The sequence below is a fragment of the Lactuca serriola genome, chromosome 2 (genome assembly GCF_051521515.1).
Source record: "Lactuca serriola cultivar US96UC23 chromosome 2, Lser_US96UC23_V15, whole genome shotgun sequence".
Lineage (NCBI taxonomy): Eukaryota > Viridiplantae > Streptophyta > Magnoliopsida > Asterales > Asteraceae > Lactuca > Lactuca serriola.
The window spans coordinates 189,271,003-189,282,268 of NC_136409.1; the positions used below are offsets into that span (position 1 = coordinate 189,271,003).

Consider the following 11,266-nt stretch of genomic DNA (forward strand, 5'->3'; position numbering starts at 1 on the left):
CTGTAAGAAATATAAAAGACTAATTAAATTTTCTTTTATATCCTATTCATTAAAAAAAATAGATGCTTTTTGATTTTTCGAAACCAAAAGTTTACGAACCATATCCATAAATTTTTGTGCAAAATCAATCTTTTTAGATGGATATTTGTTCATTGTTGTTTCTCTCACATTTCTTATAACCATAAAAACATATACAAATCAAATTTTAAAACAAGCATAACCTACAAAATATATACATTTCAATATTGATTTTCTGCAAATAAATAACTTGATTTAAGGGAAAAAAAAAAGCATATATAAATCATTATTTCACACTTTAAGCATACAAAAACCAATATAAACACCATTAATGCATATTTTCAGCAAAAAAAAAAACAGCATATAAACATCATTATATCACATTTTCAGCAAAAAAAAACAGAACATAAACATCATTATTTTATATTTTTAGCAAAAAAACAACACATAAACATCATTATTTCAGCAAAAAATAGCACATGAACAACATTATTTCATATTTCTAACAAGATACATCAATAAATATTATTTTTCAACAACATTCATCAAAAAATTAAGAAAGAAAGGCTCTTTTTAGCAAGATTTTCGGATTTCCAGTAACATCCAAAAGCAAAATATGACTTTTGGCACATGTACTTTAATAAATGAAGATTTTTTTTTGTCATATGTCACACTCTTATTCAATTTGTCAAATGTCATTTTGTGGTTATTTTGAATTAACATGTTATTTTATAAGTTTTTCTGTTTTATTAAATTTCATATAATATTTTAATGTAATAATTACAATAAATGTAGTAATAATAAATTGATATCAATATCATTAAGGAAATTACCTTTTAATTTTAAAATTCTAAAATTAAAGCTTATTAGTTTATTTTGTTTATTTATTTAAATTATTTGTTTAAATTTAAAAGATAAAAAAAATTTCAATAATAATAATTCATTATTTTTCTTATTTTCTTATAAATTCAAAGTTCTCAAATATTTTGACTTTTATATTTAACATTTTTTTTTCAAAATTAACCCATGTACTACATCGGTCTCACAACTAGTTCAATAATAAATTTGAGCAATAAACCGTATTTTCGACAAGATTAAAAAACAAAACTTAAGTAAAATATAAAGTTTTTTCAGCAAAGTAACCTTCAATTTCATATTATTCCACGAAAAAAAATCAAAAACAGGAGGTGCAAACTTGTTTCCGTTTTTAGGGGAAATTCCGACCATCAGAGCTCGATTGTTGGAGCATCCGATGGTGCATCTAGTATGGACGGCAACGCCAGGAGGAGGAGACGAGGCTGGAGAAGATCGGCGGTGAAGGAGAGTCGATTGTGAGAAGAAGTGGAAAAATGTCAGATGCACTCATAGAAAAGAAAAAAGAGACGTTTTTTTAATTTTTTTTAAGGTTAAGGTGAGTTTGCAGACCTTAAAAGTCATTGGGCCAAGTGTAAGGCCTCACGTAAATTTTTTTAGATCTAAACACTTCCAAAAAACAAACACTTTGTGTGGCATAGGTCTGCACATTGTTTGCGTAGCACAAACATAAGTGGTTGCACAGATCTTCTGAAAAAAAAAACACACACACACACACACAACCCTTTAGGTTCGGTATTAATTTTCTAATTACTTTAAAAAAAATCATATTTCTAGAAATATATTGGATTTCATAGAGGGTGTTAGAGATTTTATTTCAAAGTTAAAAATAAATATTACTCAAAAAGAATTATTGATTTATGAACGTGAGAAAATGAGTTTTTAAAAAATACTTGGATTAGCTTTTATAGTTGCAAAAATCAATAAGTCAATTAGTTAAAAAAAATATTAGACTTAATTTTGTCTTTTATCTATTTTGTAAACATAATAAGTCGTAAGTTGTTTCTGAAAGTTAGAAATCCTGACTTTTTAAAATATATTTTTCAAAGAGTTAACTAAAAATTGTTTTAAAAGGCCTTCTTATATACCAAAACATTTTTTTTAATTTATTGATTTTTCAAGAAGTTAATAAATTAATAAGTCAACTTTAGATGAAACCCTAAAAACTTTCTTAGGCTGAATGGTAATGTGTTATACTTCACCTCGTTTTTCCATTAACAATACCATACACTAAACAAATTATACCATTTTTGCCATTAAGAGAGCACAACATAACAAGAACTAGCCACATTCATCAAACCGCATGACACAAACTATAGATAGGTCGTTGTGTTCACTGTAGTAAAATATGTTATATAGATTCCACATCATTTTTACCACGCACCACACCCTCTAACTTTAGAACGAATCTAATTTCTAATTTTGATTTATTTTTATTACAATTAATTATCTAAATTTGTTTTTTTAAAAGACAAAATGTTATTCTTTCCCAAAAAATAGTAAAAAATTAAAACAAAACCTACTACTAAAGTGATGACGATGAGTATCAGTTATATCAATTTTATATTTGGATATAAAAATTTATGTTGAACCTAATCTTAATATCAGTGGCGGTCCTAGCTAGGTGCACGGTGTGACACCGGCAACACCTAGCTTCCGCGCATGAAGTAGATTTTTTTTTTAATTTTTACCTATTGTGCCACTACGTAAAAAAAATCGTGCAACTACTAAAAAAATTGTGCAAATACATAAAAAAAAATATTGTCACTCTTTCGGGAATTACCAAACGAAAAAAAATAATAATAACGAGCCAAATGTTTTATTTAATTATTGTCTAATAGTCAAATTGTCTAAAGCTCTAAAGCCCAAAATAAAACTTAATTGGATAAATTAGCTTGTAAAAAAGATAGTCCAGTCCTAATTGTAATTGTTGATCGGTACAAAGAAAAAAAAAACACACACGAATACACAGAATGTTCCTAAATATCAATCACCAATCAATCAATCTCTTCCATTTCTAATCCTGATGCAACTCCACAAACACCAATCACCAATCAATCAATCCCTTCGGTTTCTAATGCAACTCCACAAACATAATGCTCTAACCAACCTAATGATAATGTTGACTTGAAAGATCTTCCAAGGGACCTGGTGGATAGGCCATTGATTACAAGTTACAAACCAAATATAAGAGATGATGTAAGAAGAGCATATTTGCTTCAAGGACCGTGTCAAGTAAGGGCACATAAGTTTCCTAAAAAAAATAGGTGATAGATTTAGAAGATTCGTTCCTTCATGGTTTGATGACTTTGATTGGTTGGAATATAGTGTGAAAAAGAATAGTGCATATTGTTTATATTGTTATTTGTGCGGGGACCTCATGGGACAAAAAGGAGGGAGAGATGCATTTGTTTCCCAAGGTTTTGATACTTGGAATAAAAAAGATGCATTTCAGACTCATGTGGGTGGTGTTGATAGTTTTCACAACAAAACAAAAGAAAAGTGTGAGTTTTTAATGAGGGAAAAGCAAGCTATCAATGTAGTCTTGAGGAGGCAAACCGAAGCAGAGGATCATAAATATAAAGCTCGATTACGTGTTTCTATTATTGTTGCCAGACTTTTATTGAAAACATGTTTACCGTTTTCGTGGTCATGACGAGTCGGTTAACTCGGAAAATAGAGGGCTATACATTGAAGTGTTAAAAGCCATTTGAGATACTAGTGAAGATATTTTCAACAATACTTTAGAAAATGCTCCTAAAAACAATCAACTAATTTCCCCTAAAATTCAAAAAGAACTTGTGCAATGTTTTGCACAAGAAGTACTTTTGAGTATTCGTGAAGAGATTGGTCAAGATGTTTTTGCTTTACTAGTTGATGAATCTAGTGATGTTTCAAAAAATGAACAAATGCGTAACGTCCCAAAATTCAAGACTAAAAATTTCTTTTAATAAAACATTACTTTAAGCAAATTCATCATTTTAAAACATAAACAGAGTATTAGTTTCCAAAATACATGTTCGTTATCAGAGTAAACATTCCCAGACTGTCTTAAACTATGGTGTGTGTCATGCAATCACCCCGAACTCTTCCCTCCGCTACCGGAAGTACCTAAAACCAAAACTGAAAACCGTAAGCACGAAGCTTAGTGAGTTCCCCACCCTACCACATACCATGCATAACCACATACTGCACAAACTGGGCCTCGCCCGCTATCCTGGGCCTCGCCCACCCCTACCTCGGGCCTTGCCCGCTACAACGGCCCCGCCTGGCTTCGAGCCCCACTCGGATACAGATCTGTTTCACTTAGGCCTCGCCTGTCACAGGGCCTCGCCCACTAACATATAATATAGCACGTAAACATATCACATCACATCACGTAATCTAAACACATACTAACGGATCTTGTCCTAAGGCCTCGCCTATCTCTGGGCCCCGCCCTTGTCCTGCTACTGATGAGTCATGGAACCCCGTCCATACTCCTGCTGATAGTGAGGTACGGGCCCAGCCCACCCTCACTCTTTCCCTAACTTGGGCCTCGCCCCTGCTCTGCTGCTACTGAGATGTGGAACACCATCCACACTCTGCTATTGGTGAGATACGGGACCTCGCCCACACTCACCTCCCTACCAGGCACATACAAGTATCACACAGACAACAAGTATAAACTATCACATAAACCATTCCTTGGGCACCCACCCTCTATCGTTGGACCTCGTCCCGAATATCATACTAGCATACTGTGCCTAGGGCTAACCCCCGGGTCTTCTACTCATAACTACATGGGCCGGCATTGTGGCCGTAGACCCATTCATACAAAGGGAAACTCACCTGCACTGGCTAAACTGGCTGATGAATCCACTAGCTGCTGCCCGGCAACTCTCTGAACTCCTGCTCCACTCGCTCCCCGAGCTACCAATGTCAATGCAACGCTGAGTGTAACTGACTCCCGAAAGACAACCAAGTCAACTCTGGTCAAAGTCAAAGTCCTGGTCAAAGTCAACCTCCCAAGTCAACCCTACTTGCCGAGTCACCCTATTGACTCGCCGAGTTCATATGTTCAAAGTCCTTCTTATTCGCGACTCGCCGAGTCAGTCCATGACTCGCCGAGTCTACCGATTACCGAGTCCTGACCTGTCTAACTCACCGAGTCTCCATTCGACTCACTGATTCGAGTCTCAACTCGAAGGGTTTGGGGTTTCGTGACCTGACTCGCCGAGTCCAAGAACATACTTGCCGAGTCCAAGACAACCTTCAACAGACTCGCCGAGTTGTTCATCCAACTCGCCGAGTTCCTACCCAACTTCATCTGACTCGACGAGCTGTTCATCCCACTCGTCGAGTTCCTCCAAATCTTCATGCTACTCGCCGAGTCCACTCAAAGGACTCGCCAAGTCCATTTAGATCTCCATACATGTAGAGGACTTTTGAGTCATGCATGGACTCCAAACTGTAGATTTAACCTTCCCAAGCCCATTCCTCACGTAAAGTTGCAAACTTTACGTGTAGAGAAGGAAATCTAGGCAAAATACACCATAAACTAGGGTTTAAGGTAAGGAGGCTCCATAATCAACTCAAGGGCTGAAACTTTATGCTTCCCAAGACCAAAATCGGCTTAGATCTGAAGTAGCAACTCCATATCCGACTTCTAACTCAAATGGGCAACTAATCATGGCTAAAAAGCCCCAAAACTCACAACCAAAATAGCTCTCAGGGAAGGAAATGACTTAATACCTTCAATACCTCAGAAAGGCTCCACAAACTCCAGATCTGAAGCCAATCCTTGAAGCTTCACTGATTCCCCTCTTTCTTCTTCCTTCAAATCACCAAAAAATGGATTGGAAGCTTGAATGCACAACAATGGAGGCTTAGGGTTCGCTTTCTGAATGAGGGAGGCTCTAAGGAACCCTAATGGAGAGAATAAGGAGCGTAAATAGAGCCCAAAGTCCCGGATTTAGGGTTTTCCTCGCATAGACCAGATTCGCCGAGTCCACTTGGCCGACTCGCCGAGTTGGTCACTTACACCTCGACCCGGATCCCGCTCGGACTCGCCGAGTCGCCCCTAAAAATTAGGGTTTTCTTTCCTTTCTTGGCCTTCAAAACTTTGGGTGTTACAAAATGACTATTGTTTTGCGTTATGTCGATAGTCTTGGCATTGTGAAAGAAAGATTCATAGGTCTAGTGCACGTGAAGGATACATCTTCTTTGACACTCAAAAACGCCATAAATGAAGTATTTACAAGTAATAACTTGAGTTTTAGTCAGGTAATTTATTCTTTATTTTTTTGTTATTTCAATTTAATTAATATATATATATATATATATATATATATATATATATATATATAAATTGTTTTAAATTTTAATAGATAAGAGGACAAGGTTATGATGGGGCTAGCAATATTCGAGGGGAATTCAATGGTTTGAAAGCTTTGATATTACAAGAGAATGACACGGTTTTTTATGTACATTGCTTTGCACACCAACTTTAATTAGTAGTTGTGGTTGTAGCAAAGAAGCATGATGGTGTTAGTGACTTTTTTGAGCAAATTCCGTTGGTGGTTAATGTAGTTTGTGCCTCGTTTAAAAGAAAAGACTTACTATGAGAGCAAGAAAGAGAAAGGGTGCAAAAAGGCTTGTGTGGTGGTGAACTTGAAACCGGAAGATGGTTAAATCAAGAGACTACACTTGTTCGAGCGGGAGAAACAAGATGGAGTTCACATTTCAACACACTCACAAGTTTGATGAAGTTGTTTGCGGATGTTATTGTAGTTTTAGATTTTGTGAAAGAGGAGGGAGGGTCATTGGCAAACCGTCAACAAGCATCTGGAATCTTAGCATATTTTAAATCATATGAGTTTGTGTTTTACTTTCATATGATGTATGACATTTTACACCTCACGGGTACATTGTCAAAGCAACTTCAAAGAAAAGATCTAGACATTTTAGAAGCGGCTTCGATGGTTAGAGGGACAATGGAGGCATTACAATCTTTTAGAAACATAGGGTTTGCTAGCATTTTGCCAAAAGTATCCTCTTTTTTTCAAACACACGAAATTGATACTTTGGATATGGAAGAGTTGTGTATTGGTGCGAGAAACCGTAGGACTACAAAGACTAATAGGTTTCATTTTGAGGTTGAAATCTTCAACCCGGTGGTAGATATGCAACTTACAGAATATCGCGATCGATTTAGTGAAACAAGCACCCAATTTCTAGAATACATGGGTGCTTTTGAGCCATTGTGATTCATTTGCACAATTTGACAAATCAAAGTTATTGAAGTTGGGTAAGTTATACAAGTATGACTTTGATGATTCAGATATGATAGACCTTGAAGGACAACTTGAGATATTTTATCACTCTTGCAACAAAGATGAGCGCTTCACTAGTTTGAAAGGAATTTCCGGCCTTTCTCGTTTGATGGTTAGTACGGGGAAGCATCGGTCTTATCATTTGGTTTATAAGCTATTAAAGTTGGCTTTGATATTACCCGTAGTGACCGCAAGTGTAGAAAGATGTTTTTCAAAGATGAAGCTCTTGAAGACCGACTTGCGTAACAAAATTGGCGATAAATTTTTGAACGACGCATTGCTTTGTAACGTCGAGACCGAAACACTTGCGAAAGTTGAGAATGAAAAAGTAATTGAGCGGTTTCAAAAGATGTATGAACGAAGAGGACAAATTTAAATTCTAATATATCGTTGTTATATTATGTTTAAGCAGAAAAAAATTGTATTATATGTTTTATATTATGTTTGACTGGAATTTTTTTTTAATGTTTTATATTATGTGTGACAGAAAAAAAAATTGTGCAACCCTTACTACTAATTCCTGCATCCGCCCCTGCTTAATATATTATATATCTTACTAGGTGTAAGACTCGTGTAATACACGGGTTTATTAAAAATAAAAATTTAATATCAATATTTAAACATTAAATTTAATATCAATATCAATTTTAGAGCTCTCATTAATTATGACATTTATTACATTATAAATATATCAATTCTTTTTCAAGGAAACATTTATTTCTCTCAATATTATAACCGAAATAAGTTATGATATGTGAACAAATCATAAAATTACATGTGGAAATAAATAAATTCTAAAAATCTATTAAAATGTTATGTGTCCAAATCAATGAGGACATGACATGTAGCAGAAAATGGGTTTTATTTATTAGTATAGATTAGTAAATAATCATCGAGGTTTGCAGGCATATTTGTGTGTATCGAATATCATGTTTTATGATCTCAATACGTTAAACTTCACTTGTTAGAATTTTCATTATTTCAACTCAATCTTAATATTATCCGATAACATAACTTGCATTTTTTAATAATTCTATTTTTTTTTAAATCAACAAATTTAATATTGATAAATGTTACATAATTATAATCATTTCAGTTTAAACTATATGAACTCATGATAAACTAACTATGATATTAACATAAATAATAAATGTAATATCATAATCCCCATTCTAACTATATAATAAAATGCATACTGCTAATATCAAAAATATGATGTGTTTGACAAAATTAATTGAAACTCGTAGTTTTTATTTGTGTATAAATATTCAACAAATTAGTTAAACTCGTAGTTTTTATTTGTGTATAAATATTCGACAAATTAGTTGGAAGCTTTTTAAAATGTAAATTACATAAAAACTAAAGTTAAAAACTCCTCTTCAAAATTAAGGGTTTTTGTCATAAAAGCCCCCAATTTTACACAAAAAAACCGGTTATGCCTAAAGTCGTTTTTTTTTGCCACAGATGCCTCAAATACCGGAAAATTGGTTTGATTTTGCCCTTTACCCTGATTTTACCTTCTGGGGCCAATCACCTTTGCCATAGAAGCCCTTATATTTATTTATCACCTCCACCACCACACTTTTCCACCACCATCAGCCACACACAAACCACCACTACCACTACCGTCCATCATCCACCATCACCACCACTACCATCCATCATCCACTCCCACCCAACGCCATCATTATCCCTCCATCACAAAAACCCATCATCAGTTCATCACACCACCATCATCTTCTCCACTTAAACACACATGGTGTCTTAACTGAAACACAAACATACACACACATTCAAACAAGAATTCAGAACTCAAAGAAGATTTTCAGAACAACTCAAACAAGGAAATGACTTCAGATTCAGAACTAAAGACAATTCAGAACTCAAACACAATTCAGAATTCAAACACAATTTTGTTTGGAGTTTTTACACTCTGAGAATTGGAGCCATCGACGATTTGGAACTCAAGTGGGAAGACAATATTGTTTATTGGAGAATTATAGCAACCCCAAATCAATCGGATCTTCAAGTTGTTCTTGTTTCTAATGGTGCCTTCCAACTGTTCGACAGAATGTCAAGCCCAGTCTGGTCGGAATTTGTGTGTTTAACGAATCAAGCATTCCGGTATGCAAATGCTCGTATTCTTTGTCCTCTGTTCCTTCTTCCAAATGCTTGCTTCCATATCAACAAACCTGCAAATCCGGTTCTTCAATCATAAGCTCGATCATACCTCATTATGCGTTATTTATCCACGTAACGAGATTTTGGAAACAAGATGTTTTTGTTCTTGAAACGAAATTTTGGAAACATAATTCAGAACTCAAACAAGAAGAATTCAAACAAAATTTGGGTTTGTTCTTGGAAAACACATACACACACATTCAAAGCAACATGAATCTGGGTTAGAGACACACCAAACCTTCTTCAATTGAATTCAGAACTCAAAGAATTCTAAACACAAACATACATATACTTTCAATCGAGCATCAAGCCCCACCTATTATTGGTGAACAAAATCAGAAGAGGAAGAAGAACCTTCAATCGATTTTGGAGAGTGAGAGAGCTGCAAATTTTTTCTTGTTTCTTTGGATCATGTCGATTGAAGAAGCAAACGGTGGTGAAGGGAAAAAACGAAGATGGTGGTGAAGGCAGAGAGGGTGTTGAGAAGAAGACCAGGTGGGCTACCGACCATAAAAGGTAAAATCAGGGTAAAAGACAAAATCGAACCAGTTTTCCGGTATTTGAGGCATCTGTGGCAAAAAAAAAAACGTCTTTGGGCATAACCGGTTTTTTTGTGTAAAATTGGGGGCTTTTATGACAAAACCCCCAAAATTATTTGAAGTAATTTTTGTATTATTCTTTTTTGTATAAAATAAAAAGCTAAAATATCATATTGCCAAATAAATTATTTTCAATTCAACTTAAAAAAAAAATATGAAAGTTTATAAAAACACTCAAAAACCGCTATCGGACACATTCGTAATATTATAATATAATTTTAAAATGTATTAATAATGCTATTATTATTATTATTATTATTATTGTAAAACACATTTTTCATGTTGGGTAATCATTACTAGTATTGTAAAAAACTATATATATATATATATATATATATATATATATATATATATATATATATATATATATATATATATATAGTCTATGATGGGGTAATCAACTGAATATAGCCATAATAACAAAAAAATTTATAAACCATAATTTGTTAAGAAAATAACAATCTCCAACCGCGTCCAATAATCATTTTCGGCCTAAATACGTCCTAAAAGTTTTGGATTTGTGTATTTTGCCATCCTTACTGAGAAATGATCAAAACGTCATCGTTTTAATCGGTTCACATAGTGTCATCGCATTTGCATAATGTCTGCAAAATGATAGAAACTACGTTTGTTTTGTTTTGTGAACTCTTCATCACCTTAAGAAATGTTCTTCACCATGAGAAATTACTATTTTGGAAAACAACTATATTTTTGTGCTAAAATATCGTATTTTATGGTAGTTTATATTTATATGAATTTCCAATAAAAAATAACTAAAAATGGCCAAAAACACATTTCGCATGGACATGAATATTTCTCAAGGCACCATGTAAGATAACCTAAAGAGTTTTTCTCATGGTACTTTATGACTATTCTTTTTTGGCTCCACAATGAACATACGTTATACAAACAATAATGGTGAAACTTAGATAACTTTGAATATATGGAGTCTATATGAGAAACACCTTAGATTAAACAAACTCTTTGAACTCTAAACTAAAAACTCATAAACACTTTTAATTCCAAACACAAATAAATAATTATGGAAAATCTTATATGTATCTTTGAATTAGAAATTCAACAAGTTTTATATCTATTGGCTTTAGATAAACACATGCTGAATTGTATTTGTGAGATAATTCTTTCAACTTTAGGCAACTGAAATAGCAACTCAAGTTGTCAAGTCAACATGAGTTTTCTATGTTCACCTACACTAACTAAGTCTTTAATGTGGAGTTAAAACTTGGTCATCTCAATGATAACTTATCGGTCACTTAGTAA

The 11,266-nt window shown here is 33.9% G+C and overlaps 2 protein-coding genes across 2 annotated transcripts; both read left to right on the forward strand.

Annotated features, from left to right (window-relative positions):
- The first annotated feature begins 6,009 nt into the window (after nt 1–6,009).
- LOC145089876 (uncharacterized) lies at nt 6,010–7,139 on the forward strand. Its single transcript, XM_079028264.1, has 4 exons — nt 6,010–6,156; nt 6,261–6,347; nt 6,463–6,559; nt 6,664–7,139. Exons 1-4 carry the CDS (start codon nt 6,010–6,012, stop codon nt 7,137–7,139), a joined length of 807 nt encoding a protein of 268 aa, XP_078884390.1.
- A 76-nt stretch (nt 7,140–7,215) lies between these two features.
- LOC145089877 (uncharacterized) lies at nt 7,216–7,581 on the forward strand. Its single transcript, XM_079028265.1, has one exon. The coding sequence runs from the start codon at nt 7,216–7,218 to the stop codon at nt 7,579–7,581; it is 366 nt and encodes a 121-aa protein (XP_078884391.1).
- Nucleotides 7,582–11,266: the final 3,685 nt, after the last annotated feature.